This window comes from Lissotriton helveticus, chromosome 4_1 (genome assembly GCF_964261635.1).
Source record: "Lissotriton helveticus chromosome 4_1, aLisHel1.1, whole genome shotgun sequence".
NCBI classification, from domain to species: domain Eukaryota; kingdom Metazoa; phylum Chordata; class Amphibia; order Caudata; family Salamandridae; genus Lissotriton; species Lissotriton helveticus.
This window is the reverse complement of record NC_136063.1, coordinates 1,124,989,456-1,125,013,361: the sequence shown is the minus strand read 5'-3', so window position 1 is coordinate 1,125,013,361 and position 23,906 is coordinate 1,124,989,456. Positions and strand designations below refer to the sequence as shown.

Sequence of the window (23,906 nt, the reverse complement as noted above, 5' to 3'; positions counted from 1 at the left end):
AGGCGGAAGCCGGGAGGTCCTTTCCCTACAAACTTTACTCGAGCATTTTTAATGTAAAAACTGCATTCTGCTTGATTTAATAAGCGTTTGTATTTTACTTTGTGTTTGGCAATACAGCTTGATTTTCGAAGCGTTTTACCCGCCAGACATCCCTCCTCCCTCTTCCACCACTCGGGCCACTCTCAGCTGAGTATAGACGCTGAGAGATCGGTCCCGAGGAGACAGTTTCCACAGCGGCCATATTGGGGGTGTTAAGCGCTCTGATGCACTCTAGTTGAGTATAAAAGGGGACGACCTCTCTCTGCGTAGCGGACGCGATTTGCGGACACGCCGGACCCACGCCGGAGTTCTGCCCGTCTGCGCCCTTCAGCGCTAAGGAGGCGCCAGGGGCAATGGACTCTGCATCTTTTACGCCTGTCGGTGGTCTGTACACAAGGGAAGAGCTACTTAGTATCCGGCAGTTGTCCTCGCACTGTGAGCATTCCCCTCTTGACCCGCTTTGCGCCCATTTCAGTGTCCTTGTAGTAACTTCGTGCTTGCATCCTCCACCCCTATTAGTGCCCTTACCGAGCCTCCTCGTATAGCACCTGTGCACCCCAAGCATTCGGCTCACCGAGACTTAAAAATCTGGCATCTTAACGTTAGGTCATTGGTCAAACACCATGCCGAAATCCATGACCTTGTTCTAGAGGAGGCCCCTGATGTCTTCTTCATGACCGAAACTTGGTTGCACGATGAGGCCACGGCTGAGATGAACCTAGCGCTCCCTCCAGACTATTCCATTTACACCCATAATCGCAATTCCAGGGGTGGGGGTATTACAGCGATAGTTAAATCTTGCTACCCTTGTGTCTGGAAGAAATTAGCCATAGCTGGTTGTGAGAGCGCTCAGTTCGCCATTTCAATTAACAATCATATTACTTTCTCAGGTCTTCTGATCTATAGACCCCCTGGCAGTGATGTCACTTTCAGAAAGGCTTTTCCAGAAATAGTGAGCTCTCTGGCTGTTGGGTCTGCCAACTTCAGTGTCTTTGGCGACCTCAATCTCCATTTCGAACTCTGCCACTCTCCTGCTATTGGTAGCACACTCGCAGACCTAGAGGCATTGCAGCTAAGACAGGTGGTTACTCACCCCACGCATGAGGGTGGACATACCCTGGACCCTATGTTTACTAATCTGTCCGGGGTTACGACCTTGCCGCCAACCCCGATGGCAAGGTCCGACCATCACCTAGTGGAATTTCATCTTGCTATTTGTGCCCTCCCTTTCAAAACCATAGACAGGGTCATTCTCAAACGCCCATGGAAGAAGCTAAAACTTGAGGATTTCCATCGGCTGCTCGGCGAACATCCGCCTGGCCCTTTCAATGACGTTGAATCTGGCTATGATATTTTTTGTGACAGGGTCTCCCGGGCCCTCGACCTCTTGGTCCCTGCAACATGGAGTAAATGTCGCTTACTCGAACCAAGCCCCTGGTTTGATAGCGCCTTATCGCTCTTAAAGAAAAATCATGTAAACAAGCAGAAAGAGCTTGGCGTAAAACCTACGAGACTGAGGAAAAAACTCTATACCTAGCCAAAGTTAAAAAGTACCATAGAGCCATCTGTAGGGCTCGTGCGGCCTATTACGCCAAAGAGTTCAAACGTAGCTCTAATCCCACCAAGCTGATCTTTAAAGTCCTTAAAGACTTGACTGCCAAAAGAGCCCCAGCAGCTGAGATCTGTTCTGAGTCTCACTGTGAAGAACTTGCTACCTTTTTCCTGGAAAAGGTGCAGACCATCTATTGCTCCTTCCCTAGCGCCGTCCTCCAGAGTGAGGACCAGATGCCCAGCCCTATCACTAACGTGGTTCTACCGGTACTTCCTGGCATTTCTGAGGTGGAGTTGGACAGGCTGGTGGCGAAAGTTAAATCTGGGCTCCGGCGGATCCGCTTAGACCTGTGCAGTTGAGAGAGTCGGCTGCTGTGTGCCTTCCCCCTGTCCGCGACCTTATCAATCTTTCGTTCTCTTCTGGCATAGTTCCCACCAGATGGAAACAAGCCTATGTCACGCCTATCTTGAAGAAACCTGCGCTGGACCCGCTTAAATTGGAGAATTATCGCCCAATTTCTCTTCTCCCATGGGCCGCTAAGGTCGCTGAGGCTCATGTGAATGAGACTCTGTCTAAACACCTCCAAACCGCCAATATCCTTGACCCTTGTCAGAATGGGTTTCGGGCAGGTCATAGCACCGAGACAGCTCTCCTTACTATGACGGAACATCTGCGTTCCGTGTTGGATTCCGGTCAGACTGCGGCACTGGTGTTACTTGACCTCAGTGCCGCGTTTGACACGGTTTCACACGTGATACTGCTGCGTCGTCTGGGAGAAACAGGTGTCTCTGGGAGGGCATTGGATTGGTTTCGGTCATTGCTAGCAGATCGTACATTACGGGTCGCTATACCCCCATTTGAGTCCAAGCCCTATTCCATTGAGCAGGGAGTTCCTCAGGGGTCGGCACTTAGCCCCACGCTGTTCAACCTGTATGTGCAGCCGCTGGCTGCGGTCGCCAAGCAGTGGGGCCTGAATATGGTATCCTATGCTGACGACACGCAGCTGGCGGTGGCCCTTAGTGGGGATGCCGTCTCCGGGGCCTCTAGGTTCAGGGATGGCCTGACAGGTGTGGCTGGCTGGATGACGGCGAACTGCTTGCAGCTTAATGCAAAGAAAACAGAGGTTCTAATCGTGGGCAAACACAGCAACCTCTGGGGCGATCAGTGGTGGCCCTCAGAGCTAGGTCCTACTCCCATCCCGGTGTCGGAAGTGAAAAATGTGGGTGTCTGGTTAGATCCCGCCCTTAGCTTTTGCGGACACACCAAAAAAGTAGCTGCTACCTGTTTCGGTATATTGCGTGAGCTTAGGCCAGTCCTGAAATTTTTTGATGCCCCGACCAGACAGTTGATAATCCAGGCCACTATACTCTCGCGATTAGATTATGCGAGTTCACTCTTGTTGGGGGCCAATCAGGCGGAAGTCATCCGGATGCAACGTGTTCAGAACGCTGCGGCCAGAGCCCTGGTGGGCTTACCTAGGTTCTGCTCGGCGAAAGCAACCATTCATAAGCTCCATTGGCTCCCCATGGCTCAAAGGATCGAGTTTAAGACTCTTTGTCTTTCTTATAAAATTCTCAAGCGGTCTTCCCCCCAGATCTTGGCTCATCTTCTCACCACATATGTTCCCTCCTGCTCTCTGAGGTCATTGGGTCAAAATCTGGCCACAGTTCCACGGTTCAAACGTTCTCGGGCCGGAGGTCGGTCTTTCCGTTACCTCGCGGCCAAGCTCTGGAACTTACTACCGGCTCATATCCGTGTCCTAGAGGACTTGTCTGCTTTCAGGAGGGCCATCAAAACATTCCTCTTCCCTCCTGGCCCATAAGAGCGCCCTTGGGCTATTCCTTTTTGCTTTCTGTTTAGTTATGTATTGGTATTTTCCTTTTGCCAGTTAAAAGTGCCGGGACGCCCCTTTGCTAGGGCAGGTGTGCGCGATAAAAATCACAATAACATAACATAACATAACATCCGACATGTTCGGTGGGAAGGGGGGGCTGAATGTTATCACAAAGAGCAGTTAGATCATGCGGGTTGATGTTCCGGAGGCATCTTTTCAACTGTTTTGGGTACTTGGGCTGGGCTTTACTTGTTCTTACCAAATCCAGGATAGGGAAGGTGATGTAATAGTGATCTGTCCAATCACACGGGAGGATAGAATCCAGGAGGATGGAGTTGAGCTTACCAATGATGAGATCTAAGGTAGCTCCTTTGATATGCGTGGGGCTGTCACACATTTGGATTAGGTTGAGGTCAAAAAGGAAGGCTTTAAGGCTATTGACCACCACATCATTTACATCATTCCAATGGAGGTTGAAATCTCCCAGGAAGATTTGGGAGCAGTGAACATCTGCATAGGCTGAAATAATGTCCATGATCTGTTCTGTGAAGGGAGGGTTGTCGCGAGGTGGGTGGTAAAACGTGTGCAGTTTGCAGGAGTGATTGTTGCCCCCAGTCACTTCAATGCATAGGTATTCACAGGACGGCAGAAGGTCAGTCTGTAATACCTTCACTGTAAGATTGCTCCGATGTAAACATGCAATGCCTACACCTTGCCCTAAGGATCTGTCCAACCTAATGATATCATAATTGGGAGGTATTAAGAGGTCCAGGAAGGGGGCAGCCGAGTCATTAAGCCAGGTTTCCGTCAAGATTACAAGGTCAAGATCCTGCGCCAGGGTGAGGTCGGCAATGTCCGCAGCGTGTTTAGCTGCCGATCTACAATTTAGGAGCACGCATTTGAGACTAAAGATGGCCTCTGTTGGCGCGGGTAGCGTGGTGGTGACTCCCGTGAGGTTGTTCTCATTTAAAGTTCTGGAGTTAGGCCTAGGTTCCCTGAAGGGTATCTGTGGGGATGGATTCAATTTGTTGCAAGTTTGCTATGGTGGGGGGCGAGCTGGAACATAAGAATGTAGGAGAGAATGAATATCTGTGTCAGACAGGGAGGCTCAGCATCTGGAGGGGCGAGCAGGGTCATTAGGGAGCGGAGGCCCACCTATGAAGTATGTGGGAGACATGAGACTGTGACCTCCGCTTGTCAGGGGGGGAGGGAGCCGATACGCCCGCAATCAGGGAGCGAGCGGAGATGGTGATTTTTCGTGGTGGTGCAGCTTGGTCTGGAGTTTGCTGACAAGGCCTTAGTGATATGTAGTAGACTGCGAACCTCTGTCTTAAGTTGTTGTAGGCAGAGTGCTATCTCGCTCAGGCATCCTTCCAGTGAGGTGTGTGGATGGGATTGGGAGGCTAGGTCATGTGGGTCCTGGAGCGGAAGAGAGCTAGTGAAGTCAGGGGAAAGTAAGGCGGGTGGAGACTGCAAGTGACCAGCGGGAAGAGATTCTGGACAATGGAGTTGCCCGCTCGGAATGGATGCGCAAGGGAAGGAGCATGCGAGGTCAGGGGAAAGTAGGGCAGTTGGCAACTGGAAGTGTCCAACGGGAAAAGATTCTGGGCAGTGGAGCTGCACGCTCGGAATGGGTATGGTAGAGCAATAGGCGACTAAATATGCCCCAAGGGGAGGGATTCTGGGAGATGGCGCTGCATACTCTGGAGGATGGGTAGGGTAGCGGAGGAGGGGAATGATTGCTAGAGACCACTGGAGGCCGGTGGGAGCCTGATAGGTGTGAGAGTTGGTGCTGGAGGAAGGCGTTATTGCTATTTTAGCCCCAAAGTCACATTAAAAAAAAGAAGTCTCTGCAGGCGCCTACATCCAGCCGCATTTCACCATAATGAAACCACCTGAAGGCGCAGCTTAAGTAACCTGCGTCTCTCCATGAAGTCATGGCCAAAAGATGTCAGCAGGTTTTCGTTCCTTCCTGGCTGCGGGGGATTGGGGGCTTTCAATTACTTGAAAACAGTCTAAATTTGATGCCACTGCTGCCTCCGAACAAGCTTGAGGATGTGTTCCCTGGCGTGCCTGTGGCCGCATGCATACATCAAATACCAAACCATTCTTTCAAGGAACCTATTAGGGAAACATACAAATAACCCCTGAAAGAGTACCTGATGGTGTACCATTTGTAATCAAGGCGCCTAGGGAGGGGACAGCAGAGTTGTATCTTGCTGAACAGGATATCTTAAAGATAGACTGCACTGGAAGAAAAGGACATGGTGAACACAGAGAAGGATGGACTCACTAATCCTATTGCAGCACTAGTAGAATACAACTTTGGCAAACCTGATGTACACAAGAGATTTCCCATATTGGGAGACTTACCGAGGGAGCCCCCCGAGAGGAATGGCGTCGTTAACCCCAATGTTCAATAAGTCAATGAGGAAGCATGGTTCCTAATGTTCTGGAACGTGGCGGGTTTAAAAACTAAATTGACGAACACCACATGGATTAATACCATAAATAGTTACGATATTTTAAGCCTTCAAGAAACCTGGGTAACAGAGCCCTCCCACCTATGTGGTTTTAAAACTCTATTCACACCATCAATAGATTCAATACATGGTAGGGCAAAGGGGGGCTTGTGCACTTACGTATCAAACCAGCTTAAATGAGAGAGAGAGTTCACCTATTATCTAATAATAGACATTACCAGTTCGTTAAGATATGTATTAATAAGGTGTTGTGTGCCATAATTGTTAACTTTCATAATAATATCACCCCTGATGCTATTGAACAAACTCTGAAAAGATTGGGTGCTGATGTTAAAAATGAGATGGAAAAAACCACTAACGAAGTAATCGTTATATGGGGAGGGGATTTTAACTATACAATCTGCAAAAGGGGACGACAAGGAACCTGTGGTATCATGTTGGACCAGGACACTAGCTTAACACACTTTGAACACTCTATATGTGGGGATTTGCTAAATGAAATTGTATTCTCCTGTGATCTGGGTTATGCAAACGAAATCTGCCAAATGGAGTCTCCGTTTGCACCAACATTTAATGGCAGGGATGCGTCCACAACAATTGATTTCATCTTATCTTCTGTTAGATATGGACGCCAGATCAAAACCTGTAAGACCCTTAATATCGCACTCAGCGACCACTACCCTTTAATCATGGAGATTTTAAACCCTCACTGGAATTCGGGCGGAGACACTAGGAGGCAGACTGTTCCAGATGTAATTATGAGTAGACAAAATGGTTACTCCCTTAAATGGAGCAAGTTGGTCCCAGAAGATTTTATTCGCAAATTGATTTCAAAATGCTCAACTAGTTTTTTGACTTGTCTGGATGAAAATTCAGACAGCTAGACTATTATTAAACACTTTCATATTATTGCAACATATATCAAGGATAGCTTATGGGTGGAATTAAAAAATCGCAAAGAAAAAACTGCAAGTTGGTTTGACTCCGCATGTACAAAGGCCCACTCCAAACTTAAGAATGCTCTACATGCTGTCCCCCGTGACTCTCTACTTGTTAGGGAGTTGCGGAAACTATACAAAGAGTCGCTGAAAAAAAGGAAAGCGGATATTAAAAGGGATGCCTGGGATTCATTATGCGAGGCCTCACAGAGCAGGGACTCATCCGCTTTTTGGAAAGCGGTGAATGCCCCATTCTTTAGTGATAACACCAAGGCACGTATTGAAATAGCGATCCCAGAAGAGGAATGGGTAAATCATTATGCCCAGTTGTATAGCACACCGCACGGGGTGCAGCAAACACAACTTACACCAACAGCGGTAGAGAGGGTAAAGGGTATGAAATTGGATGTCACCGTGGAAGAAGTGACTTTAAGTCTCAAAGCAACCCAGGGAGGCAAAGCTGCGGGCCCAGATGGAGTACCAGCTGATCTGTTTAAAAATAACATGGATCTGTGGGGGCCTATTTTAGCGCAACTATTTAATGCCACCACCGAGAAGGGCTTAAACCCTTCATGGTTTACATCCGTTATTGTACCCATCTCCAGAAAGGTAGACAGACAAAGTTGTATGTGATATCGCCCGATTTCGCTACTGGACTCATCCATAAAAATCTTTGGTAGAGTTATTTTAAGTAGATTACAAAACTGGGCGGAAGAAAATTCTATCATTAGTGACCTTCAGTATGGGTTTCAGAAAGGGGTAGGAATGGTAGATCAGGGCCTAAACCTATTCATCCTACAACAAAAATATATTAGGGCCAGGAGGGAACGCATCTTTTTTACATTTGTTGACCTAACGTCAGCGTTTGACTGCGTTTCACATAGCAAATTGTGGTTGATATTAGAAAATTTGGGGGTAGAAGAAAAACTAATCTACTTCCTAAGGGAGCTCTACTCAGGTGCCACTGCATCAGTGCGATATGGAAGAAACGGGGAGTGCACAAGATCATTTGGCATAGGGCGCGGAGTACGCCAGGGGTGCCTTCTTGCTCCCTTTTTATTTTTAATCTATATTAATGACCTTGAAAGAACATTACTCCAGGAGTGCAGGGATATGCCTATGGTAGCAAAAAGATCAGTCCCTGCACTCCTATATGCTGATGATCCGGTCATAATGGCTCGGACGCCCCTTGCCCTATAAAGACTGATAACATCCTTTAATACCTTTATGTAAAATTTAGACTTGAAAATTAACTGCACAAAAACGTTTTCTATGAACTGCGGCCCTGGTGGTAATAAATGGAAAAAAATCATGTATATTAATGCAAGTCCCTTGGACTTCACCCCCACTTTTCCATATTTAGGTATCCTGTTCCATGAATCCGGCCTGTGGTCAAGTGCAATAAAAGCAAGAAGATTTAGGTTTTGTAAATCAATAATGGCCTTAAAAAACTTTTCGAATAAAATGGGGAAAAAGCCAATTAGGGAGCTTTTAAAAATGTATAGTGCTACGTGCATATCAATTGCTGTCTATGGCGCAGGTATATGGGGATATGCCAATGTGAAATGCATCCAGTTAGCGGAAAATATGTTTTTGAGATACATCCTAGCTGTACCTGAGAGTGTCTCAACCTACATTTGTCACTCGGAACTCGGTCAACCATATATTGAGGATACCATCAAGGCCCAACCAATACTCTTGTGGCATAGGGTTTGGACAACCGAGGAGTGCGCTTTGAACCGCACTATTTTAATGGATGCGATAAGCTTAGATCATGTGAGCAGAATAAGATGGCTCTCCTATGTTAAAGAATTTCATGTGAAATTGGGCTGTCTTAATTACTATGATGATCCGCTCTCAATGTGTCGTATCTCCAGGAAGGAGTTGAAAAACCAATGTACGAAATACCTGGAAAAGATAAGAGCCAGTGATGAAATGAAGAAAAAGACAATATTAGCACATCAATTAATAATGACCTCGGGCAAAATACAAACATATTTAACCTTCCGTATGACTGATCGCGAGAGGTTCTTATTAATAAGTTTTAGGTTAAATATTCTTTTTAGAGTTTTTAGCTTCCCTGAGATGAATATTTGGACAAGAGAATAGACTAAATGTCCTTGTGATGACCTATCAGAACAATCATATATTCATATTTTATTCTTCTGCAAGTTTTATACATGGCCACGGAAGAGACTGATTGTCCCCATATTGAAGGAGATGGGAGTGAATCGATGCCGCCCCGCTTTTTTAGTAATGCAGAAATTAGACACTATAATAACAATTGCATCTATTACTGAATTTTTTTTAAATGTTTTTAGATTGCGGAAATCAATTTGTATTTGAGATTTACTATTTTTAATGCTCATGTGATGCTCATCTTTTTATATTGTAACTTTTGATTGTAATTTTTAATCATTGAAATCCTGTATGTACTTTTATGGTTGTTTTTCTATGATAATAACCGAATAAAGTTTACTACAACACAGCGGGTCTGCAGACTTTCTTTTATTTTGAACAGCATGACGTGTTTCTGCAAAAGTGCCTTTATCAAATGCAAATGCACCTGGGGCTCACATGTGGGTTGATAAACATGTTGCCTCGCTCCCATCGGAGGGAATCTCGCGGTCATTCTGGAATAACTACAAGTCCCAGAATTCACCTTCTCTCCATGGAAACGGTATTGTTATTTTATCCCCAAATTCACATTTTAAAAATATATATAAGGTCTACACTGTATGCGTATTGTTGTTTTTTTCTACTTTGGGTTGCATGGTGGGATAGTTTACCTTACCTGCCGCTGGCATTTGATAGCTGCTTACTATTCTGATTCAAGCATGTGAATCTATAAAAGATACAATACTGGAGAAAAAACAAGTTACTTACACGTACACTGTGATTTTCCAGTATTGATATCTTTTATAAATGTGCATGCGGCCAACTCTCCTCCTCTTTCAGGTTCACCTTCCATACCTCTATTGTTACTCTAATTGAACTTGTTCTCGAAATCGGAGATATGAGGGCCCTGCAGGGGATGGAGACTCTATGGTCTATGCTCTGACTGGCTGAAGTTTGGATGTTTTAAAACAATGATAATAGGTTGCTAAAGGCTGTTGAACTTGTATTGCAATTGAATGTTAAGCTTTAATACTGCTATTTTACTGTTACCGTGGGACTCCCACTATGACGACGCAGAAGATTCAAACATGTGAATCAACAAAATATATCAATACTGGAGAACCACAGTGTATAGGTAAGTAACTTGTTTATTTTTTCTTGTCCAGCAAGAAATCTCTGCTAAGCTACTGCCAATTTTCTGGTGGTGCCTAGATTACAGAAACTAATGATTGGAGAGCAGAGGTTTAAAACACAGGCACCAATGGAATGGAATACTCTCACAGTTTATATTTACTCAATAACAGAACTGCCCCCATTTAGCAAAGCTTTGGAGACCTGGCTTTTCAAACAGGCTTTTGATACTTATGCATAATTTTTGACTTCTGTGCTACTCTAGAGAACGATAATGCCAAGAGACCTGTGGATGAACTTCACGCTCTACAAGTATAACACAACTCTCAACAGAAAACTCAACACAAGTATCCAAAAAGTAGAACAGTAAATGCTGATCTCAATACATTGCTCGGAATGGAGAGGTTTAACTGCAGGATAGTATACATAATAAGCGCAAGTTTGAGGATGGTAACCTTCCAGAACAAGACAGATCCATATAACTTTTGTTAAGATATTAAAATTCAGAAGTCCAAGATATTTGCAATTATTATCAGAGCAAAAAAATATCTTCTGAAATGGGTTCCAGTTATAAAAGATGTACAAGAATTAACCAATGAAGCTGCTGAAGCTTTGGGCAAGAAACTGGTTTTACCTGAAGAGGCTTCCCCAGTGTTGTTCTCATGAAGTGCACCCACAGTCATCAGAAGAACTATAACCAGAAAGACTGGAATCCTCCAGGAACCTGCCACGGAAGCTGCATACAAACACAACCAGCAGTCAATATTAAACAGAATAGGAAAAGTATTTTAAAAGATTTGCTCCCAAAAGTCAACAGAAAGCACAATGAATAAATATTTACCATAAAAAGAGCAAGTTGAGTAGAGGAGAATATAAATAGTACTTTTAATGTCATGTGGAAGCTCATTAACATGATGTCCTTCTTCTTTATCCTTACATTATAAGGGCGAGTCGGGTCTTGGAAATTGGCAACAATGCAAGATCTTTAAACGTAAACAGTTTTTGAGTCTCTTGTCTTTTAAAAGGCAATAAAATACATGACATTTGAACCATAAGCCCAGTGTGTCCGTTTTGCTAATTAATAGTCAGTGCACTTTACTGGAAGACTTCAAAAAGAATAACTGATGGACGAAATGCTCAATAATGTCAAAAATTCACTCCCAGTACAGAGATCTAGTCCTAAATCCATCATTTTTTTTGCTCACCATGCCATTTCAGTTTGGACCCAGCTGTGAAAAGTTGGCCTGATATGTGATGTCCACTATTCTAGTGGGCACCCTGTATGATTCCAAACAACCCATATGGTGATGGTTGTAAATTCAACCTTATAGACCAACTATCCTAGTGGTAGCATAGACAAAGCAGTCTTAGGCTAAACTCAAGAGGGCATGTGAAGCCAGCTGTTTTACCATATGTAAACCCTTTAATACCAATTGAAAGGACACCACACAGGTTATATATATAAAATATGTATGCATCTATTACTAAATTAATCCTCGGAACTCTGTATGAGGTCAGAGGCACAAGCACATAACAAGATACTTAGTTATCATACAATAAGTTGCACAAAATACAGTAATGCCCATGGGGCACTTCAAATCATATACTAAAATTGTGGTATAAGAACCACGTCACGAACAAAGGATAGGCCTAGGGCCTGGAGAATGGCTGGGGCTACGCTGTACTACCAAAGGATAGGGAGCAGGAGGCCCGCGGGATGCGTGTGCAGTGTCTTTACACACACGCGAGTTACCATAGAGTTAGAATGGGAAAGAAAGAATTGGAAACTAGTTCTTTTAGGTCACTTCCGGATGGACTAGGAGAAAGATACTGAAAACTAGGACACTAGGATAGTCAATACCCACAGGAGCACCGGAGTACTCGCGTTACCTCACCCACAGGAAGCGGGTGCATATGTGTCAAAGTGTGTCGGGTTTCGACGCTGAATCCTATGGAGCCGTGAAGAAAGATGCAGCAGGCGACCAGGAGAGAAGTGTCCGGGTGGATCCAAGGGCGGATCGATGATGAAGAGTACCTGAAAGCAGAGGGTACAGAGTCTGGATCACTAACCAGTGACCAGGATGGAACCAGGAAGGAACCAAGCGATTTCGCAAGCAATCAGGTGATGTTGTGAAGCTTGACTCTGGAGCCACGTGGACCAGGAGGCGTCGACGACGACCAGGAGCTGGATACGGACTGTCCCACGAAGGATCTCGCTGTTGGCGGCATCGGCTTCCGGAGTGGAGTCAACATGCCTTGGCAAATGCAACCCACGCAGGAATCGAATATTCGCTTCGGGATAGACCAGCAAGGTCTATGGGGCCTCTCCTTAGCAGGAAAGCTAGGGCCCACCTGGAGCAACCAGACAGGCAGAGTAGATTTAAAGGTTCGTCGTCACAGAGGCCACTAGCCAACGGGCAAGTAACCGGACAGACGCGTCGAGCAGGAAAATGCAGAGGGGCCCCACGCAGAACTCGTGAAGTGTGAATTTCTTATCTTCAGACTCTTAAGAGCGACCCAACATCCAATGAGGTATGTACCTAAAGTACATGGAGTCCATTTTACAGAGAGAGCAGATAGCCTGGGGCCCTGATTAGCAGGATCCCAGGCCAACTAAGTCGAAAACCAGCTAAACACAAGGCAAAAAATCTGGAGTAACCATAGTCAGGTATCCACCTTCCTACACCAGCCATTTGCAAATTAGACTCGACCCTGCTCCCAATGGGAACAATCCATCCCGTACTGCAAGAAACAGGCATCCTGGGGCCGGTTTCGAAACATGAACCTCATCAGTCAGGCTAGCTTGATTCCAGTGGCTTGGAGAGCACAGGACCCATGTCTGGGTATACCCATCCCTCTTAGGGTGACAAATTCAAAGAGAACCATTGATGGACGGAGTGCTGATCAATGTCAAACTTTCACCCCTAGTAGAGAGATCTGGGAACTTGCTTGCTATGTTTCCAGTATTCGCCCTAAGTGGTGAAGGGTATGCCCAGACGTGGGTCCCTTGCTAGCTGTGCAACTGGACTCAAGCTAGCCTGGCTGATGAGGGGAGATTCCCCGAAACCGGTCCCAGGATGCTTGTTTCCGGTCCAGGGAGGACCTGGCCTGGTGGTTAGGCCTGGACTGCTTCAATGATAATCAGGGTCAAGACTGATTTGCATATGGCTGCGTCCAAACTAGGGTGGTGTAGTGAGTAAAAGAACAATGGATTCAATCCAGATCTCTTGACAGGGGGTAAGTAGTTGAGAAGTTTCAGCACTCCGTACGTCATCTTGTTGAGTTTGCTTTAGTGGAAGACAGCTGTAATTTCTCTCTACCCCCTGTGCACCGGGCTGGAAACAAAATTTCACTGACGAAAAAAGAGAAAATATATCCCTAGAGTGTCAAGCGAGTGATGTGTCACCTACATATGTCGCCAGGCAACCTATTTTTAATGGGGGGATGAGGGGTGGGGGTTATTCCCATCTCGTAAGTTGCTTCCTGTAAATTGTGCCACAATTATGAAGTATAAGGTTTTCCCTCGGCCTCGACGGTGGCAGTTCTCTTTCAGGAATTATGGGTTTATGTTATGAGATACAACAGAGCACTCTCTAAACGTGAAGGCCTTTGTTATAACATGCTTACATAAGTATATAACTGTTATCCCACACCAGTTCATTAAGAACATGGAAACATATGATACTCAGGAGATGGGTCCACAACCTTCTATGCCTGTTGCCAAGTTAGCTATTTTCCAAATTTGTCAGCTTGTGTCTTATCTGAGTAGTCAAAGTCAAAAAAAAAAAACTTTATTCGGTTGTACGAATTGACAACCATAAAAGCATTTACACTACATATAAAAATAACACAATTAATACATAAAGATAAAATACAATTGTAAAATAAACAGGTGAAGACAAATATACAACAAGCAATCAGAATATTTAGCGCAGTCCATTGTAAAAGAGAGGTGATAGCAATTCATATGTTATTTTTATCCTTCCATACTATTTCTAAATTTTACTGCCAATTTTAAAAAGCAACATAAATACAGGGAATATTCACAACTTAATAACTGTAGAAAGTGCAATGCAGGACGGTATTGTGTAAAATTTAGTTTTTTCAAGCAGGGTTTTAGATATAAATTCCTCGGTACAGTATAAAAGGGACAAAAGAAAAGAAAGTGTGCCAGGTCTTGCGGAGACATGTCGTCGCAGCCGCAAGCCGGCAACACTTGTCCACGGTGAGAACCCCTAGGTACAGCCAACAAGAAATGAAACAAATTAAACCTGAACCTGATCAGTAAGAAACGGTCATAGCTGGGCAATTGCCAAGATAAATAGGGTTCCATGAGCAAGGTGGTCTTTACTAATACATGATTACGAACACTTTCCTTTTTGAGCTCACGTGATTCCCTATCTTGAATTCTGCGATCAATAAAGGCTTTCTTGATCGTTATAACATCCAGTTTAGTGATCGATTCAGGAGATGAAAAGAGATCAGGGCGGCCTAGATCTGCAAAGCACTTAAAAAGATACTTTAACCAGGGGACCTTCATCCTGTTGTCCCATGTGAGTGACTCTCTTAAAATAAGCTGGGTTAGTGGAATGTTATCATTTAACCAACAATTCATCCAGCATAACATGGGATTAACAGCAATCTTGTCTCTTACGTAAGAAACCCCCAGTTCCTCGTGCACGGAAAAATTGGCCGTGCCCCTAGGAACCCTTAATACTGATTTCAAGAAATTATTCTCAATAGTCTGTAGGGGATCCGGAGGAACATATCCCCAAATTTCACTACCATAACACGCTGTGGAGATACTCTTGGCTTGATAAAGTTGGAGTAGGGCGGCTACTGGACTATTGCCCACTTTCTTAGAGAAGTCCATTATTGCCGCGTTTACCCTAGTGACTTCTCCCTTCTTTTTTTCAATCACGGGACCCCAGTTTAGTTGACTGTCAAAGAGGACCCCGAGATAAGAAAATGTGCGTGTGGTAGGAATACGTACACCATTTACATTTAAGCAGTTTACTTTTTTATTTCCCTGTCCGACCTTCATTATGTATGATTTAGAGTTATTAATACTTAACTCTCTTGAGGCCATAAAAGAATGGAAGGAATCTAATAGGATTTGGAGTCCATTTGCTGTTCTTGATAGGAGAACTGCGTCGTCCGCATATAAAAGGACTGGCAGCCCCCTACGTCCTATATACGGAAAATCCGTATTGGTGCTTAAAAGATGCTCTTCCAGATCATTTATATACAAGTTAAAAAGAAATGGGGCCAGGATGCAGCCTTGACGGACACCACGATGCACCTCGAAGTCTTTGGTCACATTCAGGTCTTGAGTGAATCTGACATTTGCGTTGGTGTCCGAGTGCATATCATCTAACAAATCGACCAGGTTTGGGTCCACACCCATTTTTAGCATGGCGTCCCAGAGCCTTCCCCGGCTCACACAATCGAAAGCCGAGGAAAGATCCATGAACGCCATATGGATCGTTCCTCTTCGGGCCTTAGTATACTTCGCAATGATGAGATATAAGTTCAAACATTGTGAGATCGTAGAGTGCCCAGGCCTGAATCCATACTGGATTGGAGATATTATATTATTTTCTTCTGACCATCTGACCAATCTATTCAATATTACTCCTCCCACAACTTTAACCACGGAGTTTATTAAAGATATTGGTCGATAGCAGGCAGGGCTACTGCGATCTCCTTTTTTAAAAATAGGTACGATTGTGGATACCCCCCATGATTTTGGGCATCCACAGAGCACAGCAGCGTTAAGAACAGCTGTAAGGACCGGTGCCCAGAGTGTTTTACAAGATTTAAAAAGATCAGGGGGGAGACCGTCCGGTCCTGGGGCCTTGTTGTTCGATAGGCCTTCTATGCCCTTAATTACCTCATCAACTGTGAAGAACAAGGATTTTTCACTAATTTCTTTTGAACTACAATGTACCTGGAGGCCGTTACCTTTAAAAATGGAGCTAAAGTGGTTAATCCAAACTTCTTCTGGGATATTAGTGCCTATACTTGAAATGCTGGAGTTATCAAATAAGGGCTTATTAATGATCTCCCAGAACTTAGAACTGTTTTTTAGAATCTCTGGATCTAGCAAAGACTCCCAAACGTTTTTCTTGACAGCACGTTTACGAATAGCAAGAGACTTTTTATACTCAACCCGCAACACCCTAATGGTTGAGAGGTCTCTCGGTTTTGTTTTTAGTGCTTTCTTAAGCTCACGACCGGCTTTCGAGCAGTTACTGTCAAACCATTTTGGATTATTGGAAAAGTTAGCTATCCTCTTAGTAGGTAACGTTAAAAGTGACTCCACCTTTTTAGTAATCTCATTGAAGGACATCAGAATTTGTGATGGTGCTGAAGCAGTAGATGTACACGTTATCAGATCATGGTGGCATACATTATTAATAGAAGAATAGAATTGCTTACAGTCCACCTTTGACCACTTTAAACGTCGCTTGCCATTAATACATTTAGTGGTACCACAGTCCTTGCGAGTGATATGTTTTTCAAATAAATTCACACCCATAGTTATACATAAAGGATTATGATCGCTAAATATGCTTGGAATAATCAAAAATACCCCAACAAAATTAACAAATTCTGCCGATAAAAGAATATGGTCTATAAACGACCCTGTGGCGTGACCTTTAAAAGTAGGGGTTGAAAATACAGTCTGTTCCTCAACTATTGACATAGCAGTAAAAAGATTAAATTCATTTACTAAGTCATTTAAGCATGAACCCCTTCGCGAGTGATCAAAGTGTATTCCTTCCAGTTGGTTACAGCCCAAGTGACCGGCAGGACTCAGGTTAGGATTCCCACATACATGAGTGTTAAAATCACCCGCTATTATCTTAAGGCGGGGAAGGGAATCATCTTTGGCCCTCAGGAATTCACGCAATGACTCAATATTGCAATCACCAAACTGACTCACTGCATTGTAAAAGTTGACCAAAGCGAAACTTGTACTGCCCCTCTTAAATTCAACAACCTGGATATTATTATTGCCAGAGTGATGTACAGTTTTAAGGCATATTAGTGACAAATTAACAAAGATTGCCAAACCCCCTTTAGCTCTGCCACTAGATGAAGGAACTGCCGAGATTATAAAGCTCTCATAACCGTCTATGTATATATTTTTGCCCACTACCCAGGTTTCTTGGAGGCAAATAACAGGGTAGTCTTTAACAAAAGATAACCATTCTACATTAGACAGTTTATCCTGCAGACCAGCTATATTCCAGGATAATAGCCCCTCTTTGTATTTAATTGGTTCGTGTTGTAATATAGCCATATTTCCACGTGCAGTTTGAATAATAGGTGTTAGGCCTATGCAGCAGCGAGCCCGGTCTATTCCGGGGTTAGCCGAAGAACAAGCTTGAGGGCAGACTGGGTTTATATCAGTGGATAAACCTAATGTATCTGATTGATTCCTGCCATCCGAGCCCCCGTCTAACCCTTGGGGAATATCTACGAGGTCTATAACTTCTGGCGTTCGGTCAGTGGGGAAGAGGTTAATAGGTGTGTCAGGTAGTCATTCCACCCCATCCAATCCCCCCTCGTCTGAAAAAATGCCATACCTGTTAGAGGTGGGGATATTAAAGTGATTATTAAAAAGATGAGTAGGGTAATATTGATCTGGGAGGGGTGGCCGTGTTGGACGTTCCCTTCTATCCCGACTATACCCCCAGTTGTTAGTTGGGACCTCAAAACCCCAGCCTTTTGGTGTCGCTGGCCATATAGGCCTAGTAAAATTATGGGTAGACTTAGGATAGGACATGCTACGCTGTTTTTTGCCGAAGAATTCTAGGGTGAGAGGAATGATAGTACCTCTTCTGCGCTGCGGCGGCAAAATATTTGGCAGGATATTTGGTAAAACTGCAGAATTGGTAAAGTTTATTATAATGCAGTCACCCTGGAATTTTTTAGGGTTTTGACCTATCCAAGGGACTCTTCTGGCTGACTTAATGTCTCCAGCTAGCTGTTGCTTCCCCCACGGGGCCAGCTGCATATTACCTGATAACCAGTGCAGGGCCTTACTTGTTACTGCCGAGGGGGATTCTAATTGATCTGGGGCTAGTGGGGGGACGTTTGCCAGTACCAGTACTAGTGGAGCCGCGTCTTCCAGAAACTGTACCGTGACTTCTTCTGTAATAGGTGTAGGTAATACAGGCGGAATTGGGGATATTGTAACTCCTGGCAGTAGGTGATGTGTCACTGTAGTTGAGGGCTGTTCCTGTAAATTTGCGTGTATAATGTTTGAGGTAGAACCTCCCTCAGATGAAGGAAGAAGAGCCTCTTTTACAGGAAGAGCTAGACTGGTAACTGTGTCTGATATATTAGACACAGCTTCTGCTAACTTTTTTTGATCAGCACCAAGTTTCTTTATATCAGCAGTTAGCTTGTCCAATTTGGACACTACTGGTTTAATTAAGATTTTAAGTTTAGTGTCAATTAGATCAGCTAGCCTTGATAATAACTCATCATCCATATTATGCTTCTCAGAATCATCTACTTTCCCCCTGCTTTTATCCCTACTTCTTACAGGTGACACAGCCCTCTTCTTCCCTAAAAGAGGTCCACCACGGTATATTTGAGTTTTTCTACATTTTCTGATGGCCCGTGGCACACGATCTAGAACTGGGGGATCGGCTTCATTATTTGACTGCTCACTCTCCTGCACAATTTGATCTTGGTCTAAATCAGTGTCAACTACCTGACAATCCAAATCATTAGCCTGAGCTATATCTTGACCTTGTGTTGTGTGAGTACTCTGGTTTAAAATGCCATGTTCTGGGGTGTCAGAGTCTAAAACTGCGCTTCCCTCAACCTGGGAAGGTATATCAATCCAGGGTGAATCAGGTGAAGAACTTAGGGGAGATAAGTTAGGGGACAGGCTAAGACCTAACGATTCGCGCCTCTCGTTGTTAATCTTAGAGACTACATGTATCATATAATTTTCTATAGAGTTACCTCCCACCACTAAATTCTTTTTAGACATTCTTCTTAAGAGAGTAATAATAACCAAGTAACAAGAATGTTATAATGGATGATGGTATATCCAGGAAATAAATATAAGTATAAGTATAAATAGTCTTACTGCAGAACCACACTGAACGAAGACAGTACGGGCAGAGTAGCGTGTCCAGTCCAGTCTCAGCCTGTCTCGGACTGTCTAAGACTGTCCACCCTTTGTCCGGGCTTCGTCCGGCGTCCCGCACACGCGTCCCGCTATGCGTCTTGGAGCACAGTTTAATAGGAGGAGCAGGGGGCGGGAAGAGACTCCAGGTGCGCTGCGTTAGTCCTGCGCGGAACCCTGGGTCTCGCAGTCCCAGCCCCTGTCGAAAGCGCCTCACACTCTCCTCGGCGACGGTGATATTTCCAAAGTTCCACTCAGTCACAGTAGAGGGCAAATGAACAGGGTGTAGAAATGACTGTCACGGACTCTGCACACAGCTGCGAGCGGCACCCGCGAAGCGGGGGCCGCGAGCTGTTTTGAAGGGGCAAGCCAGGCGATGCAAACAGGGAGGAGCAGGGGCGGGAAGAGACTCCAGGTGCGCTGCGTTAGTCCTGCGCGGAACCCTGGGTCTCGCAGTCCCAGCCCCTGTCGAAAGCGCCTCACACTCTCCTCGGCGACGGTGATATTTCCAAAGTTCCACTCAGTCACAGTAGAGGGCAAATGAACAGGGTGTAGAAATGACTGTCACGGACTCTGCACACAGCTGCGAGCGGCACCCGCGAAGCGGGGGCCGCGAGCTGTTTTGAAGGGGCAAGCCAGGCGATGCAAACAGGGAGGAGCAGGGGCGGGAAGAGACTCCAGGTGCGCTGCGTTAGTCCTGCGCGGAACCCTGGGTCTCGCAGTCCCAGCCCCTGTCGAAAGCGCCTCACACTCTCCTAGGCGACGGTGATATTTCCAAAGTTCCACTCAGTCACAGTAGAGGGCAAATGAACAGGGTGTAGAAATGACTGTCACGGACTCTGGGGCCGCGAGCTGTTTTGAAGGGGCAAGCCAGGCGATGCAAACAGGGAGGAGCAGGGGCGGGAAGAGACTCCAGGTGCGCTGCGTTAGTCCTGCGCGGAACCCTGGGTCTCGCAGTCCCAGCCCCTGTCGAAAGCGCCTCACACTCTCCTCGGCGACGGTGATATTTCCAAAGTTCCACTCAGTCACAGTAGAGGGCAAATGAACAGGGTGTAGAAATGACTGTCACTATCTGAGTATTTCAAAGCGAGGAGTACAATTAGAGGTCCACTGTCAGTCTTGAGTTATAAATCGCTGTTGACCGACAAAGATGCATCAGTGGTTATTGAACTACTTATCAATATGTCACTCATAAAAAGAAGACTTTTCCAGATTCGCACAGAGAAACTCATGATTGTATTAAAGATCAGAAGGTTAGTGGTATTTGTGGGATATAATTTCTGCCTTCTAGTCTTTTGTAAAATCATGATTTGCTCAGCACAAGATTAAGAAATGTCCATGTAATGGAAAGGCCAGAAGGTGTCTTTATAAGGCATGTTCGAAGCCTGTCGACAACCAGAGAAGCAACATGCTCAATAGTTTTTAAGTGAAATGCTGTGGAAATAGAAGTGATGGACCAGTCAACCATCTTAATGAGTTCCACCAGGTTACAAGCAATTACAAAAGGTGTTATGGCTGAAGCCCTCTAAGAGGCCGGGAGGAACTCTGAAAAGTGTAATGTTAAGTGAGGTTGTGGGACCAGAGATCTTGGGGCAGGATGGCCAAATTCTTTGACCTGGTTCCACTGAATTTGCTCAAGTTGTTGATATATTGTGCAGTGTAGTGCAATCCAGTCGTCCACGACCAGACTCTTTACAGAGAAGGTCACAGCGGGATGTTCTAGGCATCTGATGTTGAAGGAGGCTTTTTCTTCACAGGACCCAAGGTGCTCTGTCAAGAGGTCCTAAAGATTGGTGCCTCAACCCGACCTTCTGGCATTCAACTGTTAGATGACATCTGGTTGAAATATGACTGCTTCAGTTTCCATGCCTCCACGTTGTTCAACCACCACTTAAGTGCTCCCAAGGATTCTTCACCCAGGAAGCACTGTCATGTGTAAAGGGAAATCCAACGTTGAAAGGACCAGTGGTGGGGAGATGTAGAATCACCTGGATTCAACAAGAGAGTAGACTTTTCACCCAGGCTACACCCATGGCAAAAAACATTTACGGTCCAGAATTAGTTGCAGTTCCCTCTGTAGATGGCATAGCTTCTGGGAATAAAGTTTGAGCTGATACTGATTGGTATCCAGCATAAAGCCAAGGAATATCATTAACTGTGAGACCGTGGATGTGATATTTTAAAATTTCCAAGTTGTAGAAGGGACACCCTGTACTGAAGATTATCATGGAGTTGAAGAGGGAACTGGGCCATCAGGAGGATATCATCGAGGAAGTCTGAGAGAAAAGTGGCTGGCATAAATGTTAACTCACCACCACACAGAAGAGTTTGGCGGAACAGCACAGGCAAATGAGAGACTGAAGACAAGACAAAGAAAATTGCCAAAGCTTGCGAATCCACTGGAACTTGAGAAAATATTTGTGGACATTGCAAGTGGATTTAAAAAAAAAATTACAATGCCGTCTGGCGTTGCCATAAAAAGCTTTGTTCCCTGGAACTAATAATGTCTGTTGTGACCTCTAGAAAAACATATCTCTGTATTATACAGACACCACAAATATTTGTTCAAATTCAAATCTGTGCCACCCTCCCAAACCTTTGCAAAGGGTTTTTGTTAGGTAGGCTGAAGTATATTTAAAATACAACCACTTACTAGAACCCTTTCAGTCCAGGTAGGAACAAGCAGGCCAGAGATTCAGTCTTAGTGAGTGTCTTGGCTGATCTTTGAATTTTGACAGACAAAGTGTTGACACCCATGTTTTAATAGATATGTTAACGTCTCAAATACTTACCGATAATTGCATTACTATGAGTCCTCTTCCATCGCTTCTATTCATTACACCATTGAGGCAATCCTGCCTCGCCAGACACCCACAACACGTGATTTTTCATGAATAAAAGACCCTTCCCCACAAATCCTCTTGTATATACCACTTAACTCAACTCCTCCAAATATGGTTGGCCTGGACTACCTGGGAGGGTGGCATGTAATCAATAGAAGCGAGGGAAGAGTACACAGAGTAAAGCAATTACCAGTAAGTAATTAAGCCACTACCTCATAATCCCTTCCCTCGCTTCCCTTCATTATGACATTGAGATGTACAAAGCCAAACAGGACAACTATAACGGTACTGGACAAACTTATGTTTATTAAACACAAAAGAGAACATAGTGAACAATCAGATAATGAGAGGCAAAAGTCAATGGAGATGACAAGGTGGTTGCCCTGTAGATCTCAGCAATGGAAGCCCATGTATCTCAGCCCATGAGGTGGACATTGATCTCGCAGATCTACCCTGAACACCTAAAGGAGAAACCTAACCAGAAGCTTTGTTGGTCAGAGAACTTAAAGAGCGAACCCACCGACTCAAAGAGGCAGTGGAATGTTGGATAGGAGCTTTCCTGTCCAAAAATATAAGAAGACCCTCCTGACATCCAGACAATGCAACCGTATTTACTACTCAGAAGATGGAGCCTCGAAAAAGGAGGGCAATATCAAATCCTGGTCCTATGAAACTAAGACTCAACCTTGAGATGAAAGGAGAGAAGAGGCCTCAATATTACTCTGTCACCAGAAATACAACAAAAAGGATGCTTGAAGGATAAAGCGCTCAGCTCACTCAAATGCCTAGCTGAAGAAAGAGAGCAGCAAAAAAGAAAAATTTTGAGGGACAACGTCCTGATATCAATGGAGTCCAGGGGTTCAAACTGAGGACCCATTACCAAAGAAAGATCCCAATCAGGGAAATGTTTTTTTCGAAAAAGGAAGAAAATTCTTCAAACTATTGAGCAAACGACCCACCAAATCTTCTGATAGATTGTTCCAAGAACTGCTAAAAGCATTAATAGCTGCCCATTGTAGCCTAAGGATGGCTACCTTCAAACTCAATGAAGCACCATCTTGCAGAAACATCATCACTTCAATAAACCTTTACTCTGACACCACTTACTGAAGGACCGCCAGTGCCATAAGTAAGATGTATTAGCAGATGAGTGCCTAGAAGCCTGCAAAGTTGGAGTCAAACTAGCCAGAACCCCCTTATGCAGAAAGCCTAGCCTTTCAACCTGCAGGCTGCTAACCTCATCCTGGACAGAACATCCCGCTGCAATACTGAGAATAATAGGGGAGAGGTATTCAGTGGTAATATCCACTTCTCTGCTTGCCTCGTTTCCACTAGAAGAGGATAACCAGTGGAGTGCGGTCAAGTTGGGCTATCAGAATAACTGACGCGCTCTCCTTGCGATCCCTGAGAAGGAACATGAGAATTAGCTGAAAGGGAGGAAAGGCATGAAGAAGAATCAAAGGACACCTGCAAGAGACAGGGTCAAACGCCAATTCCAGACATTCCCTTGCCCTTAAATAAAAGGTTTGATGGTATTGAGAGAGCTTGCAAAAAGTTCCATTACCGGAACTCCCCACTGATCTGTAATCTCTACGAACATCTCCTTTGGGAGACAAAAATCCACTGATGATGGCATCCCCCTGCTGAGATGGTTTGCCAGAGTGCTTGATATCCTCTGGATGTGAATCACAGACACTGCCAACAGTCGGGACTCCGCCCAATGAAACAGCTTGCACGGAGTCTTTGCTAGAGAAAGAGACCTGGTTCCCCCTGCCTGTTCACATAAGCCCTTGCCCCCTTCAGATAGTGAGAGA

At 44.8% G+C, this 23,906-nt stretch overlaps 1 protein-coding gene across 3 annotated transcripts in view; it reads right to left on the bottom strand.

The window, feature by feature from the left end:
* The window catches only part of TMEM245 (transmembrane protein 245), an 894,766-nt gene that overhangs the window by 709,638 nt on the left and 161,222 nt on the right, over window positions 1-23,906 (bottom strand). For all 3 annotated transcript variants that reach the window (XM_078687734.1, XM_078687733.1, XM_078687735.1), the window contains exon 3: window positions 10,730-10,831. In XM_078687734.1, coding sequence (XP_078543860.1) covers window positions 10,730-10,831 — 102 coding nt within the window. The remainder of the gene's footprint in view (window positions 1-10,729; window positions 10,832-23,906) is intronic.